The following is a 26,664-nucleotide window of genomic DNA, read 5'->3' as shown; positions in this document are numbered from 1 at the left end:
GCAGGTCAATATAATGGAGTAGACACCCCTGAAGCGTGGGCAGACCTTGGCGTAGGTGATGCAGAAGGCCAGCATGCTCTTCAGGAGCTCAATTTTCCTTTGGAAAAAGGATCTAAGCAGGCAAAGCTGTAAAGGACGTTTCAGCTGTGACCTCTGTGCAATACATTCAGCTGGTTTTGCCTAAATTTGGCAAGAGTCCGCAGAAAGAACAAGCCCAAATCACTTTGGGAAGCACTGGCACAGATGCCTATGAGAGTTGGGCTGGATCATGTGAAGGTCCATCCGTCCTGGGTGCACCCGAAGGGCTGGGGGTACTATAAAAACAGAGAATCTGCAAAAATTCTTCCCCAAAATTCCCACTGCCCCCAACAGTTTGATTCTCAGGCATGTCCTTGGCCTGTGGGTGTAGCTGTAGCATCCCTCAGCACATATTTCCCCATGAATTTTCTCAGTTGTCCCTTGAACCACATAAAATTTGAGCCCCTATTTTGTTCATGCCTGGTCATTGGCGAGGGGCAAAACCGTGCCTGGAGCTGACCTGTGGATTTAGTTGTTTTATCACGATCCTTGGCCTAACGTGTCTCCCTGAGAAACTCTCCCGCCCCAGGAAGAAGAAAAGTGCTAATAATGGCTGATTCCTTCATGCCATTGACAGCTCTTTGCTGAAGTCGGTAGAATTGACTCAGGATTTTAGGGGAGCAAGCTGGGGGTTTTTCTGTCCCCCTTGTTGCTTTGGTTTTTGGGTTGTTCATTTTTGGTTTTTTTTTCCTTTAACATGAAAATCTACACTGATGAAAGACATCCAGCTCGTGTTGTACCTGCAGTAGCTGTAGGTGTACTGCAGGGGGGAATCTTTGGCTGCTGATGCACTCGCTGCCGCAGCCAAGGCAAGCGGAACGGGCACCACAAGTCAGCTCACAAAGGAGCCCTGGTGATTTGTACCCTGGTCCCAGTTTAATTACAGGAAGCTTCTGGTTTTCCTAGTTTGAAATAGCCTAAGAAAATTAGCCTTAAAAATAAGTTTAAAAAAAAAATTAAAAGAATACAGAAAGACTCTGACGTTGGGGGTAAGGTAAATTATTCTTTTGCTTCTCTCAGGTTGCATGACTTTTGTGCCTGACCAATGTCACCGGAGATACCCAAATTGAACACCTGAATCTGCCTCATGGGCACAGAGCCAGGCTGTCACTGCAGAGGGGAAAGTCCAGCAGAAAACGTTATTTCCTAGCTCCTAAAAAAGTGCAGTAAACAAGGGGAAACCTAAAAGGCTTACGGAATAGAGCAACACCCACTTCACATCAGCAAAGTCAAGTAGGTGTCCCAGTTCAGAGCACCTGGCTCACGCTGAGCTTTGATGTGAACCCCAGCAGCTCCAACGGGAGTTAAATTAATTCCCAAGTCAGGTCCCAAGCCGCTGCCCTGGGAAGCCATCGGAGTCCATGCATCCTCCCAGGACACCCAAGGATGCTGCTGCACGCGCCTCCCGGGACAGGGAGCTAAGGCAGAACTGTGTGACATCTCCATGTTCATCGATGGGGATCTCAGGGTGAAACTCCACTCAGCTGAGAAAAAAACCCCAAACCAAACAACTGTCAGTCGGTCTGCCCCCAGCAGCCAAACGCACTTTGGTTTTGGCTTCCATTTATCAGGAGCCTGACCCACCTAGCACTCAGCAGCAAGCACTAGCCAGGCCGAGTTTACAGGGCCAGCCCTGCTGGCCACCCTGGGCTCTGGGGCCAGCACAGGGGCCGTGGGCAGAGCAGGGCCGGCGGCTGCAGGACCGGCTGAGAGGCGAGACCCCGGAGCTCCGGCTCAGCCCCGCAGCCTCCACCCCTTGCGATACAGCACTTAGGGAAATAATTAAGTGGAGCTCTTTCTTTTTTTAGTGAGTCAAGAATAAATGTCTTAATTAAAACATCCAATACACTGTTAAAAATACGATCTAAACACTTCCCACTGTTTTTTATAATACTTGGCCCTCTCTGTGGGATTTTTTTTGGTGAAGCAATTTTCCCCTTTAAGCCCTACAAACATTTTCTTCCGCTGAGCTCTGGGAGGAAGGGGCTGGCTGATCATTTGCAAGAGTGCTGTTCCCCGGGGCTGTTCCCAGCTGCGCTGCCCGGTAACGCTCCAGGAGACCTGGCAATAATTCACCCCCAAGCTGTGCATGTCCCCAGTCACATTGGATTTTTCAAGAAACATGTCAGCGTGGAACCACGTGTGCCAGGCACCCGATGCCCTGCCCGGGGCAGCAGGAGGAACGTGGGAGCCCACACCTACGGGCAGGTCACACAAGTGGAAATGAAAGTTAGAATACTGCCAAAGCCACGCGGCGGCAAAAAGCAGCTTCCTCATTTTGGATTGATTTGAATCTTTTGCCTTTAGTCTGCAGCAACAACCACACCTCAGGTCCCTGTGGTCCTACCACTGCAAGCGTCCTCCAAGTGACCTAGGGAGACCTCTTGATGTGAGGAAGAATGGAAGGTCTCAAGACAGCATGGGCTCATCAGTGGGAAAGCAGTGAGACAAACCCAGGCCTCACTGCAAAAGAAAGGGGAAAAATAAATATTTAATCTTAATTGTAAAAAAAATAAATATTAAAATAAACTCAGAGCAAAGCCACCTCATCTACAACACTTTTAAAATGGAAGTCAAACTGAAGCCTGGAAGACTGGCCTGTGCAAGAAGCACATTTTCCTGTCCCCCGTACAACAAGCAGAGAGTGGTTTCGGTTCCTCAGCGGCTGCGCAGTTGCACAACGCAACTCGCTGATGAATGAGCTGCTTTAAACGCAACGGAGCTTTGGCCTCTGGGTGGCTCAGCTTCTCCAGTGTCTCTAAAATGTTTGCTTATGAGTGGGAAATGACTAACAGGCCTTTGCAGAAACGAAGGCAGTTCAGGCTCCAGCTTTGGGAAGTTGCCCACAGCGTCAGGAGGACGGAGCCAGGGAAGTCCCATGGGAGCAGGGGCTGGAAGGCAGCAGAGCCAGAGTGGATACAGCTCCACCCTCACCACTGCAGGTGACCTGAGGAGTTCAGCTCCTGGAGACTGGTTCAGGCCACCAGAGCCCTGAGAGCAGGCCTGAATGTCGCATCCGGCAGTTCTGAACTCGCCCCTCCTCTCCCCACACTGCCATCCTTACGCTCTGGCTTAAAAAAATCCAGCCCTCGGACACATGTAGTCTTTGAGAGCACAAACCAAGCATCAGTCCCATCTTCTCCAGGTGACAAAAAGCTGGAAGTGGCAGCACCAAGAAGGCTTGCCTTGCCTTTACATCTCCACAGGTTGTCAACTCTGAAACTTAATGATGATGCTAAAGCAGCAGCCATCCTTGGCTTGCTTCCTGGGACCACTGCAGTGGGCTACCAGCCACAATGGGCTTGTGCCACCATCCAACGCTCCTTTCATGAAGTCCCAGCCCCTCGGATAGAGCATACAGCTTAGCCCACGTGCTTGCCATGGCATAGCCACTGCAGCATGCCAAAGACTGGAAACCTGGAAGCTCACCTCTGATGTAGGACAAACTACAACCCACACAGCACAACCGTATCGTACTCACCAAGAACAGCCTGGACACTGGGAACAATAGACCAGCACCCTCAGGGAGCCCATGGACGCCAGCAGCAACTTAAGAAAAGCTGCTTTTATTCTATACAAGCAAGCAAAGACCTTGAACTCTTATCAGGCACTTATCACCAGGACAACAGAGAAAGGTGCTTGAACCCTCGCCAAAATGTTTTTCTTTCTGCTCCACAGAACACATGAATTGCAAGAGCAGCATGTCTCCAGGAATACTGGTGCCACAGTGACAGCAGCAAGATTTCCAAGGTAAACTGATATGAAATCTTATGTTTCCTGTGGTCTAAACCCGACCACAAGTATAAGGGATCTCAAATGCTGACACCATTTGAAAAAGCCCAGCCCAGCCCAGCCCAGCCCAGCCCAGGGGCATTACCTCTCCTGAGCACAGGCATTACTCCAAGACCTACATCCCTTCATCACACCACACTGATATATTAGCCCAGACCCACTCTTCTCAGTAGTTTAAGCTGAAACACCTGGCTGCAAACTGGGGCACAGGCACTTTGGTCATCCCTGGTTTGGGGGCAGAAGAGTGGGGCTAAAGGCTGGCAGAAACAAAGCAGAGAAGTGAACAGGGGAGCCTGAGCATTTTGTCCGACTCCTGCAACACTTCTTAGCATGAGCTGTAAAACTCTGGAAAGTTTAATTATTCGTACGCGTTTCCAGCCCCTGGAGTCATATGTAACACACCGTGAATAGACCTCCTTGTTTGTGTTACCTGCCTTCCTAGTGGATTTAGCAAAAATTCCTATTTTATTGAAGTGAAATTCCCACTCGCATTGTTGGGCGCTTCAGGAGGGGCTGCCCTACCCAGCTCTGGGTGAACCTGAAGCCAAGAACCCATCAAACAACCCCCATCTGTGATGGACCACGTTGGCATGCGTGGGGTACACAGACAGACTGCGTGGCCGGCACTGGGCAACACCCCTGCCCAGCCTCCACAACATGCCGTGCTCCGCAGCCCCGGCAGCACCAGGATCTGGGAAAACACCTGAAGGAGCCCAAGACCTTGCCCAAGCGTGCTGTGCACCTTTCTGCAAGAAAAAACCCATGTGTGCTCCAAACACGTTGCTCATGTCAACGGCGGCTGCTGCTCCAGCCCCACGGCAGGCAGCCCCTCTGCCGAGAGGGAAGGCGATGGTGAGCCCGGCGAGCCCGTCCTGGTCCTGGTGTCGGAGCAGGGCTGCAGGAGAGGTGTGGGGAGCAGAGCAGAGGGGGAGCAGCCGGCCGGGACCCCCACGCTCGCCCCGCATGGCTCAGGCGGCAGCAGGGAGCAAGCCGACCTTTCTGCCGTGCTTAGCAGCTGGGCTCGGGTGTTTCGCGGCCTCGCTATTTATACCAGCCTCACTATTTATACCTGGCTTGTTTTTGTCACACATCTCCTCTCCCCGTTGCCTTACATCGTCTTTTTAGCCCTTTTTGATTTCTATTTCCTGGGCTGGAGGCATCACAGAATACTGGCAACACCTTGGAAACGATCAGCTCTCCCATCTCCCTAAACTGCGTGTGCAGGAGCAGAGGGAAATCCTGGCAAGGGGAGCAGCTCCCTAATCTCCCAGCCACTTATGGAGCCATGAAAAGACATGCTAACAGACAAGCCTGACCAGGCAGTTACAATAATTTCAGGCACAAAAGCAATAAAACAATGCTTGGGCCGAATCCTGCAGGTAAAAGGCATCGCCACCCTGATTGTAGGTGCCTTTACATGCGCCTAAATAAATAATCTTATTGCCTCTACATAGAGGATAGCTACTGATTTAGAAAAAGAAAAAGCAAACCGAAAAACCCTCCTGTGAACTTGCTATGGTCTAACCTCGTGATTACACTTGGATTCGAAAATTTAATTAGAAAATAATTACAGAGAAACCGGAAATATTACGGAGGCCTCATCACCAGACCCGGGAGGTTTTCTTGGCAGCAGAGTGGCTTCAGGCAGCACTAGAAGACCTCTGACTATTTTTTTATAAAACAAAAGGGAAAGAAAGACTCCTTCTAAATGCTACTTTGCAGCAAAAAGGCTTTTGACTGATAATACAATCTTTTTTTCAGGAAAAAAACAGGTTTCCTACTGGGATGTCCACGACAGATGAATATGTGCTTATTGATGCAGCCGTTGCCATTACAGTTAATGCTGTAACGCGGCCGCTTCCCACCGAAGGAAGCTCGTGACAGGGCTGCCCTCTTTCCTCACCCCTCTTTGTTATTTCAACAGACACAGCGGCAGCCAAGAGTGGAGAGAACGAACAAACGGGAATAAAAATAAGTCCTCAAAGACATGCAAAGCATTAGCCAATTTTTTTTATTTTTTTTTTTTTAATCATTCTGCTTGGCCTTATATCTATTGTGTTTTATGATTCAAATGGCAGGGGGATTTATACAGCAAACACATCAAATACAACCCTTGGGTAAGCGTTATACCGTAGGGGTCTGCTTCTAAAGAAAAGTGAAGTGGCTGCTTTGCTTTTTCTTAGATAGGAGGGGTTCGCCCTGCAACAAGCTACGAGGCCAGAACAGTTCCAGACTGAGCAGCAGGGTCTGAACCACCACCTGTGCCACCAAAATTAAATAGACACTGATCACAGGTGAACTCGAATTGTTTAGGCCCAGCTGTTGAATAGTGGATTGCTGAGTCTCAGAGCCCTGCTCGCGTCCCAGCTATAAATTCCTTGGGTGTAAAAAAGGGATGGTTAGGGTAACGCTCCCTGCGGCAAACCCGAGCATCTCCACGGTGATGTTGCTGCGGCGGGAAGACTTCTCTCTGCCTTCAGCTCCAAAGAGGCTCCGTCCCCCCAAACCTCATCTACAGACGGGCACCTACACAGCCCTGACAAGTACAGCCTGCTCCAGAAATCAGGAGCCTGTGAACATACGGCTCACAGCATATACCTACGCATCCCTGGGCTTTATGCAGAGCCACCTCAGCGTCCCCAGCAGCGTCCCCTGGAATTAGGGCGCTGCTGTGCCAGCAGTCCCGGGGCCCTAAAGCCCGGAGAACCACAAGTTTCATTCAAGCCAATTATAGCACATTATAAATAGAGGATCCTGCTTGTTTTGGAACCGGCAAATAGCGGGCGGCAGGTTCTGCTTCCGCAAATAGCCCGGGAAGCGGGTAAGGTCAGGCTCATGTCAGCTGGCCTGAGAAACGCTGGGGTTAAAATGCCATCGCCGGGGAGCACGGAGGTGCCTCCCACCCCTGCCAGAAACTGGGGTGGACAAGCCTGGGCGCCCATCCTCAGCGGAGTCAGGCTCTGCTTGAGCAAAGCCTTTATCCTACTGACCTGCAGGAAAATGGAGCTTTCGTCCTACGCCTTCTTCGAGTCTTTTAAGTCAGCAAACGTCAATAATACAGTTTTATAGGCAAACAGATGCTTTTGTAACCATTTTAGGCACATTCACGACACACAATGCAAAAAGCAGACACCTTGTTGGTTCATTACCTATAGCTCTGTTCTTAGGGAGCCAGAGGGCAACAAATTCACACTGAATTGAATCGGGCACCTGCTCAGAGAGATTCCCAATGGGGAAGGCATCTCCTTCTCTAATTGTAAAACACAGCATCATTTTTCTAACCTTTGAATATTATTGATTAGTTTTTTTCTTTTTTTTTTTTTTTGTTCGGGTGCAGAGAGAGAAATGCCAAGCCTGATGTCAGCAGGCAGCAGTACATGGCACAACCGCTCCTTCCGAAAGAGGAGCACTGAATGCCAACTGAAGCACCGGCTGGATATTGCATGATAATGGAGACAAGCTACGCTGCGCACGTTTCGGGCAAGGGAGGCCAGGGTTTGACCCCTCAGGCCCCCCGGGTTTGCTCTGCCAAGGCCAGGTTGCTATATCATTGTGATAAGGGTAATCCTGTTGGGCAAACACATCAAACAAACAGTCATTCCTGATTGCAGACCTTGTCTAGGCAAATCTAACCCCGGGGTTAAAAATGTGCTGAGCGCACAGTCCTGTGGCACAGCAACGCTTGGGGCCGAGCGAGGGATACGTGGGGTCTTCTGTGCCCCAGGACCCTGGTGCCGGCGCTCCCCAAGGCTCAGGCCAATGCTTGGAAGCATCTAAAAATTGCACGGGAATAAGTTCCCTCTCTTTCCCCTTCACTTCTTGTGTAGAAGAGGACAGATGACTCTTATGTCAGGCTGTTTTGCTTCTATATTTATGTCCTGCCTTAGGCTCACAATGTTCAGCTCAGATGCAATCCAGTCTGGTCATATTAATACAGCTGGGATAATATTTTTAACAACCAACATCAAGCTGAAGGCCACAATCACCCTCCAGCGCCAGGAGCTCTCTGACCCCTCTCATCCTCTTGCTTACGAAACAGAAGGGCTCCCCAAAAGGTAACTTTTTGTCTTTTAAGGGCCAAGTACACATTTCAGCTTCCCCCTGTAACACACTGGATCAAATTTAATCTCTGCTGTGGCTCTGGGAGTTTCCCCAGGTTTCCAAAAGGATGAATGTTGCTCGTTTATTACAGGTACCGAAATCAAGACTTAATGAGGGGTGGCCTGCGGACCTAGCCAAAATAAAGAGGACACTGACGATAGCCTGCAACCATCCCTGAGGGCCTGTGAGATAGCTACAGCTGAAGGACCTTATCGCCTTGCTGCCCACCACACTTCTGCCAGGCCACTTTTCTTTGTCAAGGAACCAGAATAAAAAATAAGTTTCAAAGCCTTAAAAATTGGGTTATCCCACCAGTGGACACTGACAACCTCAACAGACCCGTGACACCAGCTGGGCCGTTGATTCAGCCTCCCATCAGCCGGCACTGACATTTGAGAGCAGTCAATCCTCATGCTACGTACTTCCTCAAGAGCCGGTGGAGAGATTTCCTTTCTAAAACGAAGTGTTTTCAGAGTTCCACTTGGGCTCCCAAGCGTCATTTGGGATGCAGAGTTTTGGAGGGGTGTCACATTCGCTCAGCAGCAGCCAGGAAACAAGGGGAACAAGAGAAGGCTTGTTCGCTTTGCTGTTTCCAAAGCAGATTTTCTTTCACGCTGTGGGTCAGGATGGAGCTGACCCTACAAAGCAGCAGAGAAAGCAAAGCAGCCAGGGTTACGGGCAGCTCAGGCTCCACATAAAATGATGACTCATAGAAAATCAGGCAAGTAGAGAGTGCCCGTAATACAAAAGAAGCCTGAGGAGGAAGAAGAGGTGGGTGCTGAGTGAGACAGTGCGGGGGTGAGTGGTGAGAACAGGGTTCAAGACCACGACTCCTCCCCTGGATGGAGCGACGTTGCCTGATGGCTTCAGCAAGGCAGCCAGGAGCGATGCCCCAGCCCAGATCACCTCTGACTCTGCGGCATCTTCAGCACTCTTCTTTCTCAAACGAAAATGTTTTCCCACTTCCCAGGAAAACTTTTTTGTCTTTTTTCCAAAGCAATTTGAGATTCTGAAATGAAAGGACAGGGTGATTTTTGACCGACACTTGCAAATACATGCCCCTGAAAAAATGAAGTTGGGCAAAACAGGCACACAAAAAGCATGTACACGGTGGGTGTTACAAACTCAGAGGTGGGTATAGTGTGTGTGGGGGGGTGCTTTCCTCTCCACGTCTGAAGTGCAACAGACATCCATGACAAGTTGCTCTCACCACCATGCAGGGAGGAGACATAGAATCACAGAATGGTTTGGGTTGGAAGGGACCTTAAAGATCATCCAGTTCCAACCCCCCTGCCATGGGCAGGGACACCTCCCACTAGACCAGGCTGCTCAAAGCCCCATCCAGCCTGGCCCTGAACACTTCCAGGGATGGGGCATCCACAACCTCACTGGGCAACCTGTTCCAGTGCCTCACCACCCTCACAGTAAAGAATTTCTTCCTGATATCCAATCTAAATCTCCCCTCTTTCAGTTTGCAACTGTTACCCCTCGTCCTATCATTACACTCCCTGATAAAGAGTCCCTCCCCATCTCTCCTGTAGGCCCCCTTTAGGTACTGGAAGGCTGCTATAAGGTCTCCCTGGAGCCTTCTCTTCTCCAGGCTGAACACCCCCAACTCTCTCAGCCTGTCCTCACAGCTCCAGCCCTCTGATCCTCCTTCTTGGGGAGAGAAAGGACAGTCCCTGGGCAGCCTTCCTGGGCTCCCATCCCCAGTCCTGCAGGCAGCCAAGGGCCCTGCTAGCTGCTTCCCAGCTGGGTGCTCTGGAGATGACAGAAATACAGATGAGCTCCTCAGATGGGGAATCAGCAGCAGCAGAGGAAATGAAACAGAAAGGTTTCTGGAGAAAATGTTTATCCAAGGCTTCCACGAGGTGTCAGCAACAGCTATTATTCATCACAGCCAAACAAACAGAGGTGCCTGGGACTGCCATCCGCCTCTTCACCTGGCGTGTCCTCACCAAAGGAGAACATGTCCCGTCTAGTGACTGCCAGCAGCTCTGCCTTTTGTCTCCCCACGGGCCAGCGCCGGATGAGCAGCCTCTGTCCCCTGTCTAGCACAGCAGAGCAGAGGGGTCCCCCACAGAGCCAGGACCCTAAGGTTCAAACCGATACATTTGCATATTATCCCCGACCTAAAGAGCTCGCCGGCTAAAACAGAACGGTGGAAGCGGTGTGACTGCACCCCTTCTGCCGATGGGATACTAAAGGCACAGCGAGATTAAACCAGAGGTCAATGACGTACCCGCGGTGGGAGGGGGATATTCAGTGTGTATATTCCAGCCCAGCACCCCTACTGCAAACCCCTGACTCTCCTCACTCATTACTTCTCTCTGAAGATGTTTCATTTTAGCTAAACGGGACATTGGGTGTTTCTATCCAACCTGTAGACAAAGACCCCAGCGCCAGGGGCTCCAGGCAAAGCGGCAGCTCTGCTGCTTCGGCCCACCGCGGGTCTGGGGCTGTTGTCCGAACTCTGCTGACCTTCGCTCCCGAGCCTGCTTTTGAGAGAGGAGACTGGTAAATGTTCAGAGTCAAACCTGTACACAAAACCCTTGCAAGGACTGGAGTAAAACCCATATCTTTCAGCCCTTTTTCAAAAATGAGGGATGTACGCTTTGCCCAGCCTTCCTCTCATGCTCAAAACCAGTGCTAAACATTAACTATGTTCAGTGTGCTCACTGATGCTGCCTATTTTCATATTGCTTTTAATTACACCCACAATCGTGTCCAGTAAGTCAATATGATCCTGCCCTCAATTTAATGACAAACTCAGGAAACAAATGATGCCTGGCACAAGGAACGGCAGAGCTTTTCCTTTTGTCCCATTACGTGGCTGGGTTTCAGTAGAATTAAGCGGGCTTTAGTTGGTCACTGGCTGGAAAAAACGAAGGATCAATGTCCTGGAGGAGGATGAAGAAAAAAATAGCTCCAAGAGGACACGTCACATTACTCAGATGCGGTTGCACCGACGGAGTAATCTTCGTCATGTGCCAAGGAACCTGTGATAAGCCCTCTCATAGTCGGATCACTAATAAGATCAGTTACTTAATTCAAAGTGATTAAAACCAGGCTGGACTGCAAACAAGCAAGTCATGTCCATGGGTCTGCGTGTAAAATACGTATCACAAAATTAAAACCTTTCTGGGTTCATCACTAGTGCTGGGCATGCTATAAACAATTTTTGGAGCAAATGTGACAGTTTTTTTCTCTGGTGCAGCCCACAAACAGGCTGCCTTTCCTACCTTCCTGCTTTGAAGGTACGTGACAAGTACATTTCGCAAACAGGGGCCAGACGCTGTGTAACCCACCGGCCACGAGGCTACGAGGACTCAGACAGCTCCGGCCTACTTTTAAGCCAGTGCTGGGGCCCAAAGCACCTTATGGTTGTGGCTGGTCCCCCCACATCCATGGGAGAGCTTGGCCCAAGGAAACCAGTCGCACTTCCACACCAAAGACATTAATTTCTTATGCAAAAGCCACTTTGGCTTTGTGACTACGCTAATCCCCCATCTTTGGGCTCCAACAGCACTCAGCTTACCCAGGCGTGCAGGGAAGATGAGTAGAAAGGTCTGGACATCCAAACGGATGGCAATATCCCGGTGCGACAGCAGGGAAAGGATTTGGGATTCATGGTCGGTCAGGGCCATCTCCCGGTGCAGGTGGCACACAGAGATGTAGCAGGTACCGCTGCCATCGGCGACGGGCAGCCAGGCACAGGCAGGTGAGGCTGCATCGGACAGAAAGGAAAGGTTATAGAATTAGCTATTTTGAAACCATTTCTTTTGATCCTGTGCTTTGGTACAAATTACCCTGTGTCTGCAGTAATGGGATGCAACTGACAGGCGAGTGCCCCGGTAATAGCAGAGGGTGGTGGAAGCGGCTGCCTTTAATGAGTTTTCATCTGGAACGGGACACGAGCGATGAAAGAGGATTTTCCGTGCCGCGGCTGACATCCGAGACGCCAGGAGCTGCAGTAGATCCACGGGGATCCTCGGATGACGAATCACACTGACAAACGCTGGACGTAATTCTCTCCGGCAAAGCAGCTCAGCGCACGTTACCCTGATTTCTCTGCCCTCAGATGTGGTCACTGAGAGTTTCTGAGCATTGACAGCAGCGTGCAGCATCCTGCCCGGCTTGGCCCCCCCACCTGCATCCCCTCCCACGGACCCCCGGGTTCTGGTGCGTGAGCATCGCGTGGCAGGGAAGAAGGTACAAAGCAAACCCAGCACAGTCAAAGCATTGTTTCCCTGGCTGAATGGCGGTTCAGAAGAGGCACGACAAAGGGAGCACTTGTTCCTCGCCAGCTTCGCTCTCACGGGGGTCAAGGAGAGTGTTGGCAGCATGCCGTGGGCTCCATCCCTGCCACCCCGAGCACCTTCAGAGGGGGCTGCAAGGGAGAGGGGCATTTCAGCAGACGCCTGGCGATCCCCCCCACGGTGTGCACACACACGTCGTGCTGGGACAGCAGAAACTGTTGCCCGTTCCAGCAGCTGGAGAGGGGAAGTTTGGGGAACCCCAAGGGTGGAGAGACTGTCATCCATGAACCTGACAGTGACCAGCATCACCCGCCTGCGGAGAGTCTGATCACACCCTCTGGATCAAGAGAGCGATGGCTGCTGGGGGCCAACCACACAGTGCAAAAGAAGGAAATGCTCTGCGGGGGAATAACAATGGAGCAGATCCCAGGATTTGCTGTCAGTAAGGAGGCCTTATGAGAGAGCGCAGGTCCCAGTAACCATCTCCTCGCTCCTCTGTAGCCAAAGCCTGATGGATGACTGTCAGCAGGAAGGGCTGCAGGCAAATGTCACTCTCCAGGAAAGAAGTGAGAGCCATGAGTTCCACAGCGAGCACGTGTGCGTGCACATGTGGGACCCTGCAGCCGGCGCCGGCTGCAGGGCAGTGCCAGCCTCCGGCCACAGCCACCCGCAGGGGACGAGCCAAGAAGTGGGGTGGGCCAGGCTGGGCCCTGCCAGGGCAGGCGGGGAGGCGTGACACCACCTGCCTGGGACCCTGTGTGCCCCCCGTGCCTGCAGCCTCCTGCACCCAGGAGCCCGGCTGTCCCAAAGCCCCTGTGCACGGGTCTCCCTGTGTTCCCCAGATCCCACAGACTCAGGACACCATGCTGCCAGGACTCTATGCTCTTTGCACTCCATACCCCCAGGACCTCATATCCCCATGACTCCATGTGCCCCTGGCCACATGTGCCCTGGACCGCATACCCCCAGGACCCCATGCTCCCTGGACACCATGAGCCTGGGACTCTATATCACCAGAACCCTATACCCTCTGGACCCCATGCCACCAGGATTCCATGCACCTGGGACCCCATGTCCTCTGGACATCATGACCCTGGAACCCCATGACCCTGGCACTCTATACCCCCCAGACCCCATAATCCCTGGATCTCATGCCACCAGGACCCCAAGCCCTCTGGACACCATGACCCTGGGACCCCATGCCCCCTGGACACCATGACCCTGGGACTCTATATGCCCCGGACCCCATAACCCCTGGATCTCATGCCACCAGGACCCCAAGCCCTCTGGACACCATGACCCCGGGACCCCATACCCCCTGGATCTCATGCCACCAGGACCCCATGCCCTCAGGACCCCATGCACCCATGCCCCTATGCACCTGGGACCTCATGCCCCCTGGACCCCATATCCCCAGGACCCCCTGTCCCGTGGACACCACGACTCTGAGACCCCATACCCCCTGAATCCCAGGACCCCATGCCCCTGGACCTCACGGCCCCAGGACCCCATACCCCCTGGATACCATATCCCCATGCCCCCTGGATCCCACAACCCCGGGATGCCGTGCCCCAGGACCACAGCACCCCATGCCCCCGTACACCGCCCCCCGGCCGTCCCCGCCCCGCCCCCGCCGGGACTCCGAGCCGGCAGCCAAGTTTCTTGGAACTTTGCCTCCGGTGACGCAGGCGCTGGTGCAGGGCCCCGTCCTCCCGGCCCAGCCAATGGGCGCCGGGGGGGGCCGGGGCGGCGGCCAATCGGCGGCGGCTGGACAGTTCCCGGGTCCTGACCGACCTTCACCGCCCGGGGCGGGGGGTGGGAATAAAAGGGCCCGGCGGCGCCGCGCCGCGCGTCCGTCCCCCGCCCCTCCGCTGCGGCACCGGCACCGGGGAGGTGAGCGCCGGGCGGGGGCGGGGGGGAGCCGGGCGGCCGCGCACCGGGAGGGGGATCCCGTGCACCGGGAGCGGCGGGTTGCCGGGGGCGGGGGGGGGGAGGTGCAGGCGTTCCCGTGCTCCGGGATACGGACGTCCTGTGCACCGAGTGGAGGCCGTTCCCCCGTACCGCGTTCCCGGGCACGGGGTTCCCGTGTACCGGCGATGCAGCGGGTTCCCGTGCACCGGCGATGAGCGTGTGCACCGGCGGGAGGGAGGTCCCACGCACTGGGCTGTGGGTGTCCCCTGCACCGGCGGTGTTGTCCGATGCGGCGGGGCCGCCGCAGCTCGCTCCGCCCCCTTCCCGGGCAGCTCCCCGTTCTCCCCGCAGCCCGAGGAGCCCCGGCCGCTCGGTACTGACCTCCCTTCCTCTCCCGCAGGTCTTGGCCCGATGCGGGCTCGGTGCACCGGCGTGGAAGGTAGCCCCCGGCAGAGCCCAGCCGCCCGTCATGCCCTGGAGCGTCCGGTGGGTCGGCGGCCGCGGCGCCCAGTCCCAGAAGCAGTGCAAGAAATCCTCCTTTGCCTTCTACCAGGCAGTGAGGGACCTGCTGCCCGTCTGGTTCCTGGAGGACATGCGGACCATGGAGGTCTTCCACTGGGAGGACGGGGGCAAGGTGAGCGTGTACTCACCCTCAGAGGCCCTGCTCTACGCGCTGGTCCATGACCACCAGCCCTACGCCCGGCACCTGCTGACTAAGTTCCCCCAGAGTGCCCTGGCCGTGCCCAGCCAAAGCTTCAGCTGCTGCCAGTCCTCAGCCCCACACCTGGCCATGGCCGTCCGCTACAACCGGGTCCGCATCCTCTTCCGCATCCTCAAGGCCATCCAAGCCTTCCCACCGAGCGACAGAGCTGGCCACCTGGACCGCCGGGGCTGCAGCCGTGTGGAGGGTGGCAAGACGGCCTTGCACGTGGCCTGTGAACTGGTGCGGCCTGAGTGCTTGCTGCTGCTGCTGGGGCACGGCGCGTCGCCCTGCCTGCAGGACAGTGCCGGGAATACCCCCCTCGACACCTTGCTGCAGCAGATCTCCCACACGCCAGCGGCCAACATGCGTGCCAAGCTCCTCTGCCTTGACTGCCTCTTCTTCTTCGTGCCTCAGGACCTCCAGTTCGCAATGAAACAGCAGCTGGTGGACAACCGGCAGCGGTGGCAGGACCTCCTGGGGGAGAACAGGTTCCAGTGCTTGGTGGGCTTAGCTCCCCCCTCGCTGTTTGTGGGAGCCATGCGTGTCTTGATCAGGACCATTTCACCCGAGCATTTCCCAGAGGCTCTGGACAATCTGCCTCTGCCTCATTTTCTAAAGCCTTTGGACTTGAAATTGGAGAGCTAGAGGGGTGGTACGAGAGCCTCCCGCTCACCTGACAGAAATAGACTGTTGTGCTAAAACTGTATGGGTATACAAAGCTGCTAAGGCAGCAGCCAAGTATCTGTTTTAATTAGAACTGTATTTTTTAAAAGAATTGTATCTGGCACTTTACAATATATTTTATTTAAACATCCTTGTGGTGAGGTGAGGCCCGCACTGCATTTTATAAAAACATTCTACAGCATGTACAAATTGGGGTATGTGGGAGAATATGTTTGTAAATACATCTGAATAAACCAGTGGCAGATGTGGTCAAAATACCAATGGAGCGATGGAGAAGCCTGAAGTGGCATGTGCCTTGGAACAGCGTGTGCGGGGGGGGTGGGGATAGTCGCTCTTCGTTAGGACTTCCCTCTTACATAAGCCTTGCAGTCCTGGAACAGGATGACTCTTTTTTTACAGCTCTCCTAATAATCTTGGCAGGGATATGGATTTTTTTTTTTTTTAAAGGCACAGATGAAGACTCCCTTGTCTTGTATACGAAACCAAAGAGAAGCAAGATACTATTAAAACTTCCCTAAAGAAGGCTGGCAGGGATGTGCAACTGAACAAAATATATTTTAAAATATGCACAAATAACAGTTGGTTTCCTTGTGAAGTTCCCTCTGCTCCCCTGGGAGAGCCAAGGTGCTTGTTGCCAGGTGGAGGAGAGCAGGAGCACACACATTGCTCTGGCCAAGAGTGTTTCCGCCCTGGCGGGGGACAGGAATGGACCCTGCAGCCCCTCTGTGCGATTGCTGTGGGGTGAGGAGGGTAGCACGGAGCAGGAGGGCCAGCCTCCTTGTGCCTGCCCTCTGCCATTCCCAGAAGGATTTATGTAGGCATGGCAATGCCCCGGGACCCTCGAGCAGCTTTTTCCAGTGGATTCCAGCAGGATGTGATGGCTTAGGTTCCGCTGAGAGTACTGTAGCAGTCTCTGGGTACCAGAGGAGAAGCTTAGATATCCCTCCTTCCCCCAGCTACGCCTTCTGAGGTGCTCCAAGGTACACAAAACACCTTCATGGCTGCTCCAGATCAAAAAGCCCTTTAGGGGTAATGTCCTACCTCCGGCACTTTGGTTTAGACACGTCAAAGACCTGAGCAAAGGGTACAGCTCCAGTTCTTTGCTCTGCAACCTTTACTCCACAGCGTCCTGGGCAGTCAGGCTGCTTACTTGCCTGTAAAACTGGCACTCCCCCGGCCTGCTCTGCAGGGAGCAAGCTGCGCCGGCTCCACCGGCAGCGCAAGGACAGAAACCTCCTAGGCCACAGCGCTGTCGCTTTGCCTCTGTTCTTGGAAGTCATCAGTGAAGCTGTAGGGTTTTGTTTCAATGCTTAAATTTGTAGCCAGGGAGCTGTTTTGCCACTTGAAATAGTTCAGCGCTGCCGTTCCCTTTGGGGTCATCAAGGAACTGATGTGCTCAGAGAAAAGAGGCCACATTCAAGGCACAAATTTCTTTATTCCTGAATTAATTTTGGTTATGGGAAAAGAAAAGGAAAGAAAAGACAGAATAAGGCACTATAAGCCGTTCATACTTCAGCAGAACAGAGAGGTATTTCATCTAAAATAATCTCCATACTGCATGCACAATAAAAGATAAGCCATACTTCTGAAATTTGAGATGCAACAGAAAGAAGATTGCTATTCTTGGACTGATGGCACTGAAAATGTTTCCTGGAAGAGCAAATGTTCCTTTTTCCCAGGAAACCAAGCTGATATGTACGCAAGCTAATTATCATGGGAAATTTAGGTCCCTTGCTAGAAAGCATAGAACAACCCTAACTGTTCTCTTCAGCTACCTTGTTGATAATAAAAATACAGAAATCCAGTGAACTAATTCCTTGCTTAGCAGCTTAATAAAAAAAATAAATTAAAAAAAAATCTAGATTGCTAAATTCTTTATTTGAGTACACGTTCCCCAATGCTTCTTTAATAATGGTGTAGAAGCATCTTCCAAAACAGACAAGAAAGTAAAGCAGTCAGGTCTAACTCGCAGATGGAAAAGCATCTTGAGTTGGGGGAAGAGACGGAGCTGGGGGTGGGAGGAAAGGTTTACCAGCCTTGCTGGACAAAGACATAATGAGATTCAGCAGTGGGGAGTTCATCAGTTGATCCGAGCGCTGGAAGATGCTCCAGCTCCCAAGCTGCGAGGGTAATTACACACTGGAACAGCATGAGGGGCTGGGCAGGACATCCTACACCTTAAAATGAGCCCATTAACAAAAGAAGAATTCGAGGCCAAAGCTGCCCCTGCGATTCCCTGCAGCCCTCCCACCAGTGCTCGGGTAATCCACTTTAACAAACAGAAAGGGTCCCCTCAATATGTTGTGATGGGTCCAGAGCCAGCTAACTGCTGCGCCCCTCCTGTTATTCTAGGACAGAAGTCAAGCCCATTGCCGAGCCCATGCTGGGATCACTCTGCTGAAGGTCACCAACGGACCTCGCTACGTGTGGCTCATTGATGTGTCTGGGATGCTTAATCCGGAGAGGCCGGGAGGAACCGTGGGCAGCCTACGCCGGTGACCACACAGATCACTCAACCAACTGGGTCCCAGGCTTGTTTTTCAAACGGAGTCACAGCTTGGAAAAAGGCTGGGGCTTCTCAGCTTTGGAAACAGAAGTCCTTTGTTTATAAACCAAGCATTAGTGACATCAGCTTTCCTCAGACTGACTTGCCAGCACATCTCTGTCCTCTGCCACCTTCGGAGCACAGTGGAGTGCAGGCTCCACAACCCGTTCAATTCTCCATCTCTTGGCAAAGGCTGTCAGCAAAAATGCAATTAGTGCCACTTGCAACACCATTGATAAGCTTAATAAAGCAAACATGGGCAGTCATTACGTCTCTGCAGAAGAGGACTGCCAGTGCTAGAGTCAAGGAACCCGCCACAAAGGTGGGAAAGAAGCTTCACCAAGTCCTAACACCATGAGAGCACAGAGGTAAGGACATATACACTTAAAAGCTTCTGTCTTACCTGCACAGGTTAATCACGTCACATAAGGCAAATTATTCATCTGTAGGAAATGCTTTCAAAAGCAGTGATATAAAGGCAGCATATAGAGCCAGCGTTCCTGAAAAGCCTACTTACAGCCAGTTCCCCCTAAAAGGCTACTTTCTATCATGCAACAGTGATGAAATACAATAAATATTTCCCACGTGTTGCTTAAGCACTTTCAAAGCAAAATATTCATATCCTACCCACCTTTTAGTACAAAGTGGTTTTATTTATTGTGACAGATAAAAAAGGCCTGAAACACCTTCATTCGGAAAGCAAGGGCAGAGAGTAAGTATAGGGTTACTTTTATTTTTGACTCTTTGCAGTTGACTCCTCTCTGCAGCTCCCTTAAATACTTCAGGAGTTACAAAGTTTAGCCTACCTAAAGTCTGCCAAAGGAGCTGATGTATATTGTAATTTTGAGTAACTTGATTAAAGGATGTATTTGGCATCTTTAACAGTCATCTTTTACCCAAAGTATGAAGTAGTTAAAGGATTTAAATTGATGTGAACACAAAACTAGGTGGTTTAAATAATCTAAAAAATCCCTTACTATAACGTTTGTTTCAGTCTTGCTCTCTGACATACCGTCCTGCCATAAAAGCTGCATCCTTTTTCTTGCCACGGTCACAGCCTGGTATGAGCACTGCCAGAGATGGGCATCTTAAATTTAGCAGAAGATGCAGGTATTAAGTACAGATAAGAATCACTCCTTCGTGAAGATATATAGGTATGGAATACCAAGCCTAACATCAACTCAACACTCAGCGCTGCACAAAGAAAACAGATAGAAGTTTCATACAGTTTCAGGGGGAGAGGAGGAGGGCTGTTAATGAACAGGCTCCTCCGTGTGGACAAGTCTTGCAAACTAAAGCAAACTGAGGTGGGCATTAAGTAAAGGAGAAAAGGAAGCAGGAAACCACTGAAAGCAAGACTTTGCAGGGAGAGGAAGTCTCAGCTATAAGCACGGCTGCAATTACAGACCGTTTTGAAAATGAAGTTGAAATAGCAAGGACAAAGACGCAGCACAGAGGCATGGAAAGACAGAGACTAGAAATGGGCCAGGGTGCCAGGTTTGTTTCCTAAGCCCTATTTGCCCTATGTCCGGTGTTCAAGTCATTCGGGTTTTTGACTTGCAATATAACAAACCTATTGACATCAGCACCTCATTGTGCATTGCATCACCCCATCTTCAGACCAACGTTCCCAACTAGGCAAACAAAGCACCCATGCCACGTGCTTAATATTTAAACAACACTGTTAAATCCTTGCAAACCAACTTTTCTAGCAGCTATGTTAATAACAGTACTTCCATCACCGGTTGGTGTCAGAAGCTCTCTGCAGTTAGATCACCATTAATTCCCAGCCTGGCTTCAGTGGCCTCTCCTCCACCTACAGCGCATGAAAAAGAAACTCCGCCTATTACTTGCTCAGACTACATCGAACTGTCCTCTATCGTCATGCACAAGAATCACATCTACGGTGTTGCAAGGCTGCTGCTTGCACTGATTTACTCCTGCTCTTTCCACCAACAAGGTAGACATGCGTGTGGAGCACGCGAACGGAAGGAGCAGAGCTCTCTTGTGAAACGTAACTCATCAGTCATAGCAGAAAACAGAAATACAGTTTGCAAAAACATCAGAGACCCCTCACTGCTGCTAAGAGAAATGGATCCAAGTTCAGCTGGGATAAAAAGCTTTCCCCCACTTGCCCCAATGACCTCTGAAAGGATTGGTATCTCTTTGTCCAGTGGTTTAGCTGGAAAGACCACATAAATCAACAAAGCAAGCCTTCAGAAGCCCCAGATGATGAGAAACACATCATGTTTAGGAATTACTGCTAAAGTCAGAAGAGTCTAGTCTAAATTGTGTATGACAGGCCAGAAATTCCCATGTTGGACCTATCACATCTGATTGATTTGCAGCATCCAACCTTACTTCACAGATTTTTAAACAGTGGGGCATCCAAGGCTCTCTGAGGAACTTGTGGGTGGCCAAGCAAAGGTCCCATGCAGATCACCTCGATTTCTCATCTGTCCCTAAACCACAAAACACCCCCTGCCATCAATCCTGCCTCCTCCTTCTGTAGGAAAAAGTAATCACTTCCTAATGCAAATGTGAGAATTGACCAGAATAGATGTAAGTCAGCAAGGAGGGGAGGCAGAGACCCACTTCAGAGACGCAGAGAAGGCAGAAGGGGGCTTTGATCTGTCCCATGCTTGGGCTTCAGCTCTGCGAGCAAGGTTTCACCAAGTGTCTGAGCCAGTAAGTCAGGGCCCCGGGTGAGCCCCAGTCACACCAGCCCTTGTAAGGTTACATTCCCTGTACCACAAGTCTAATAAGAAATACAGCGGAAATCAACCCTTCTCCTTTAGGAAAGGATTTTAGGCCCGAAAAGTTCAATTCCCAAAGTCAGGCCTGATGCAACCCATTCTGAGCCACAGCGAGACACCGGCACGCTTGGGATATGAGGGGAGACCATGGGCCAGTCTCTCCTTCCCTGTACTCCCCACCTAAACACAGGGGCAGGAAGCTCCATGGATCTCAACAGGGAGGCGAGCAGAACATCGGGGCCAGCCAAGCCCTTCCCTTAGGCTCCTCTGTGGAAAGCAATGGAAGGAGGCCAAGGGAAGAGAGAGGCTTCCAGGCAGAAAGCATTTGGCTGAATGCCTCAGCCAGGACAGGGAGCAGTTTCCAGCTCCGAGGAGGACAGCATCCTCCCTGCCGCTTGGCTCCCTGATTCCTGACCCATTTGCCACAGCTCCTCTCCCACAGCCTCACAGCTTTGAGGGTGAATTGCCTGTCCTCCCACCTCCTGCTCGCGCACCAGTGACCAGGCAGCGTCCGCAGACCCTGACTCTGTTTGGAAGACTGGGCAGCCCCATCTTCTCTCTCAGCCAGCAAAGCTCCCTGGCCCAAAATTGTCCCTCCACTCGTTTGTTCCAGCCCCAGGGGTAATTACTGTTTTGATGTAAGGGTGGTTCTTTGGCACCATGCTCTTAATATTCAGGCTTTATTTTATAATCATTAGGGTTCTTCTTTTTAATGGTGCAAGTAAATTATAGTAAACACATTATACTACATCGCATTCATATTTTTAATGCGGTGTCATTTCCCTGACAATGTTTGAGGCGGCATTTTAGAGCAAAGCCTAAAAGGATAAGTCATTTCTAACTCAGAGTAAGAGAGAGAATTAAGTCCCTTGAGGAGCTGAGTTTTTGAACGTCCTTTCCTCCAAAACCATCTGCTAGTGCTCTCCCGCTCTCTCCCACTCCTGCAATAAGGAAAGCTATTGATGGGTTAGTGACTCAAAGCGACAAGACAGAAGGATGCAGACTCTCAAACTGATTTCAATCCTTTGTTAATGACATGCACAGACAGGGCTATGGCCAAAGGCAGGCTGGACGCAAGTCTTGAACTGGAGGTGACCTCAGCGACTTCTTGTCCACCACTTCCGCAAGGAGAGGGACATGTTGCTTCTTTCACTTATAACACATTTGCAGGCTTGCCCAGCAGGAGGGATGCTGGGACCTTAGGGACCACAGGGCTTAGGAAAACTACTGAGAGCGCTGTAGGGCCACAGCCGTCTGACAAGAGCCACCAGAGAGCTCCCAGGGCAAGCGAGGGAAAACACTCACATGCCAGCAGGAAGAGCCTGGCACTCCCTCAGGTTTGCCTCCTTCAGATGGCCAAGGTTTGACTCAGCTTTGCCTCCACCTCATCGTCCCTGCCAGTAGCAGCACCAGGGCGGGGGTTAGACCAAGAACGCCCTGGCAGAAAATCACCTCCTGAGACAGCCTTGAGGTAAGAGCTGCTGGGAGGGCAGACCACGTGAGTCACTCACTGAGTCACTCGTCTGGTGGAATATTTAGAAGGATAAAACCAGATAATTTCCTTCAAAGTGAAATATGCCAGTTGCACAGCTAAGGTAGTACACGTATTGCCCAGGTCACCCTCACTATGGAGAACACTGGCTGTGGTGTTGGAGGTCTTGTACAAAGTGCTGGCCAGAGATGGCCAGTTCACATCCAGCAACATCATCTCAACCTTCCTAATAGGTCAGCAAGCTATTACCCCATCAGCCACAGCCATGGTACCAACCTCCAGATGAAAGACTCCAGGTGTATTTCCTCATAAACCTTTGCTCCAGCCAGTCTGATCCCTCATGAGATCATGGCTTCTCCTGAAGGTTATCACCCCAGACTGGGTGCGCAGTGGGAGACGCTCCACCCTCCACTCCTCCTCTCAGGAATAAAGCCCTCTCCCACAGCACAGCCTGTCCTGAGACTTGTCTGCTACTGGCCCCTTCCAGCACTGCTTACACCCCTGCTCTTAGGGTGGCAGGGGAAGCACACCACCAGCACGGTGATGGGCAAAGAGTATGGCCAGCATCCAAGCTATCCTTCACTGTCAAAGAGACTTGGTAAGTCCCAGCTCCCCAGAGAGATCAGCTCCCCAGGGAAGCACAGAGTAGGAGGCACCTGGGGGCTGGGGAGAACAGCACAGCCAGGCAGACAGCAGGGCCTGGCACCACAACACTTGTATCACGAATGCTGTGAAAACTTGAGGTTTTAATTCTTTGGAACCACATGGTACCACCTATGCTTATGTACGTGCTTAGATACGCCTAGCAAGGATATGCCTGTGGTACTGATGCGTTGCCCACATAACGAACAGCCAACTCACATCACATCTCCTCCCCTTTCCAGTTTAGAGAGAGACAGAGCAGCTAAATCCCAGCTTCTGAGCTGGAGCTTTTTTCTCAAGTGATATCAGCAAATATTCTTATCAGCAGAGGCCTCTGGATCAATATTGCCCTGCAGTAGCCACAGCAGTGGCCTTTAACTCCTCAAGTCTCACAGCCAGCTAGCAGCAGATCTTGTCCTGCAATAGATCACGCTCTACCTGCAAACAGCATTTTTGCTGGTACAAGCCAGGGAGTTATCAGGCAAATGTTTCGCTCTGCTGCGCAGCTAAGCCCACCTGGGCCAAAAAGAACCACAATCCTCGGTGCTCTGCTCAAACCACAGGACTCTGCTCCGTTCCCATCCTCCTTCCACTTTTGTTGAATGATGGGAGGAGAAAAAAGGGGGATCGAATTGCCTTGCTGCCCCTGATAGCGAGGGAGTAACTTTCCAAGCCAGAACCAGGCAGAAAAGGGGAGGAGTAACGCAGAGCTTGGCTCTGCCCACCTCCAACTCAAAAGGCAAAGCTCTGCTTAGCAAATGCTGTGCCTTTCAGAGGGTGCTAAGCAGCACTGAGCACTCACTCTGGGAGGTGACAAGTCCCAGCTGGCGGTCTGGATCTGCATCTATTTGCCTTTTCTGCATTTGCAGTTCATGCATGGAGAAGTGGGACTGTACTGTACCAAACCAAGGATACAGAGCTGGGAGGGCATTCGGAAGTCTTTTGTCCCAGAATCAAAAGAAGCCTTTCCTGCCTCTTGCTTGGGATTTGATGCTTTAGAAACTGGTTGCTCAGATACCAAACAAATCTTGTGTAGACTCCCTGTTAAAGCAAAAGCACAGAAATTTATGCCACCACATCCCTGCTTTGGACTGGGACCTTACCAGGCCGTATTCATTAATTAGGCTACACTGAAGCTTTACTCAGATCCAAACCTGACACTGATGCAGATGACTCTGTGGAGACACCCTTCCTAATGGGACACATACCGAACATGCTGTTTTAATGCGATGCTGACCGCAAGTGTCCTTGATGACCTAGGCATTAAATATAGCGTGGCAGAAAGATGTGTCCTACCTCTCTCTATTAGCTTGTGTCTGTGAGGAAAAAAACAAACCAATGTAATTATTAGCTCAGCCAGCAAAAGGGCTGCATGCACTGTGATAGCGTGTCTTGAGCTCTGTGCCTAATCTGTATTCTTTGTGGTATTAAAACAAAACTCTAGCACAATGATCATGGCATTTTTGCCCACCTTCCCAGTTCCCCAGCCTCTGCAACGGGAAAACATCATTCTTTATTGGTTTGTTGCTCCCTTTTCTATTACTGTAGGATGTACTTGCCCTGAGCATCATGCTTCTCGCACGCCCACACCCTCATTTGTAAAGTCCAAGCTTGACACCCTGCTGAACTTCTGGTTAGCAAGGGTCACCCCACCCTGCTCACCACTCAGGTTCACTCCTTTTCGGAGCAGCATTTGGAAAATGTTCCCCAGCACAGTAAATCTGTCAGCAGCAAACCTTCAACTCCTGTTTCTTGTTTGCCTGCCCTCCTCCTTGACAGGCCTGCAGGTAAAGACAAGTTTACTGCTGATCATCCCTTTGGAAAGTGCTGCTACCACAAGAAAACATGGAGAAATATATGAGATGGCTGGCTTTGATGAAAAATTCCAAGGCTTTTTTCTTTTTTTTTTTAAAAAAAAAAAAAAAAAAAAAAAAAAAAAAAGAAAGGTTACACCACACATCTCAGACCTGTTGAAGTCAAAGGCTGATGCTAAATGTGAGCATCCACTTGTGGAGGGATCACCTCTGAGGAGAAAGATTATTGAAACCAGCACCTACAGCTTGACACAAATGGATTTACTACATTAAGTCTAACCATTTTCCTTTTATAAATCTGCCATATGAATCACGGAATGTTTTGGGTTGGAAGGGACCTTAAAGACCATCTAGTTCCAACACACCTGCCATGGGCAGGGACACTTTGCACTACACCAGGCTGTTGTGATGTCAAATCATCAGCGGTCAAATTAATCCCTCTCATCTTACGCTCTTGTCATATTGATCCCAAAAATAAAAACAACCAAACAAGCCCCCACTTATGTTACAGCTATTACAGGTGATGTTACATGTATTACTTTCATGCCTCCTCCACAATAAAGAGCACTGTTTTCACATAGGCCATTGATAAGCCCTGAGTGTTCTTACATATAAAGGAAAACAGCTGGAAGACTGATTTATACAAATTTTGTATCCATGGCACCAAATGACATCAATGGAAGATGCACATGTTCTGCACCTTCAAAAGCCCTAACTTCCTGCTAATGCCATTCAGATCTACCAAACAGAACACAAAAGGAGACAACAGTACTTAAAGAATTGAAAACAAGGTAATACCACCTACATAAAAGAATCAAGCAAAGCAATGAAACATTAAACGGCTCGGATAGGCGTTCTCATCCCTTGATATTATTACAGGGATTGCTCCCTTTATCCAGTCTTAAATGCTTCATAGAATGGGACTGTCCACCATTTCCTGACAACAGCACAACCAAATAAGCCTTTTTAAGTGTTTCCTGCCATTAAGCCCAAGTCTTATTTCCTCATTCTTCTTCCACAGGTCAAATTATTCTCTGCAGCATTCCCTGAAACCATCATATTACCTCTACTACACTAGCAACCATGGATGAAGGCGGATATTCTTTAAAGTCTCACTGACTTCTTATTCCTGCCCCCCACCCCCCAAGTCATTATCTTTGCTCAGCTCATTATTAATACTGGTTTTCTCAGAACTTCTTTTCTGAAATTCAGATGCTTCCAGCAGTTTGTAGTAACCTAGGTGTGAACACATCAATATCGGAGAGAAAATAAACTACGTTAGCACTATGCAATGCGAAAGAGCTTCACCCTGAACCAGGAACAAAACTGCAAATATTACACAAAACCTACCAGACAGGTCTCCCTGGGACTTGACTATCTTTTGGAAAGATACGCTCCTGTTTCCCAACCAGTGGCACAGAATGGCTTCCAAAGATACTCCTTACTTATCTGGACTACAGCAGAGACACTAGGAAAAAGAAAATAAAGATGATTCCTTCCCCAAGTGTCATCCATGTTAAAACTTTACGAGTCACTGCCAAGGAAGAAAGACAATCAGTACCTGGCTATCACTTCATACAAAGTAGATGCATTTATTTTGCAAAGTCACTCGCCTGGGATGGCATCCAAAAACATCCCTTACTTAGCTGAACAGAAGCAGAGTTGCCTCTAGAGATGTCATATGACGAAGCCTCAGATCCTACTAATATTCCTGAAGCCATATCCAGATCCATTGTAGTGAAAGCTTTGCCATGGATTTATACAGGACCAAATATGAAAGACAAGCATTCCAATATTCCCTACTTGCCTGGCTGTGTTTTCACAAAATAATTTTTCAAAATAATCAAAAGATATTTTTTTTTCCTAGACACCACATTATGGTTATAA

General features: G+C 50.6%; 2 protein-coding genes and 1 long non-coding RNA gene across 3 annotated transcripts in view; 1 reads left to right on the top strand and 2 right to left on the bottom strand.

Annotated features, from left to right (window-relative positions):
• Positions 1-5,882: 5,882 nt before the first annotated feature.
• On the bottom strand, positions 5,883-12,037 carry LOC128909679 (uncharacterized). The gene is made up of 4 exons (XR_008466452.1): positions 11,781-12,037; positions 11,510-11,698; positions 10,353-10,469; positions 5,883-8,980 (listed from the first exon to the last, which is right to left on the bottom strand). It is a non-coding gene; the product is annotated as an uncharacterized LOC128909679 (long non-coding RNA).
• Positions 12,038-14,238: 2,201 nt separating this feature from the next.
• Positions 14,239-16,998, top strand: ANKRD9 (ankyrin repeat domain 9). The gene has a single exon (XM_054201680.1). The coding sequence runs from the start codon at positions 14,353-14,355 to the stop codon at positions 15,487-15,489; it is 1,137 nt and encodes a 378-aa protein (XP_054057655.1). The 5' UTR covers positions 14,239-14,352; the 3' UTR covers positions 15,490-16,998.
• A 154-nt stretch (positions 16,999-17,152) lies between these two features.
• Positions 17,153-26,664, bottom strand: part of TECPR2 (tectonin beta-propeller repeat containing 2) — a 59,855-nt gene continuing 50,343 nt past the window's right edge. Inside the window, exon 21 of the mRNA XM_054201647.1 lies at positions 17,153-18,266. The gene's annotated coding sequence lies outside the window, so the exon portion shown is untranslated. The remainder of the gene's footprint in view (positions 18,267-26,664) is intronic.

The sequence above is a fragment of the Rissa tridactyla genome, chromosome 4 (genome assembly GCF_028500815.1).
Source record: "Rissa tridactyla isolate bRisTri1 chromosome 4, bRisTri1.patW.cur.20221130, whole genome shotgun sequence".
NCBI lineage: Eukaryota > Metazoa > Chordata > Aves > Charadriiformes > Laridae > Rissa > Rissa tridactyla.
The sequence above is the reverse complement of the archived record's forward strand: the minus strand, read 5'-3'. Positions and strand labels throughout refer to the sequence as shown.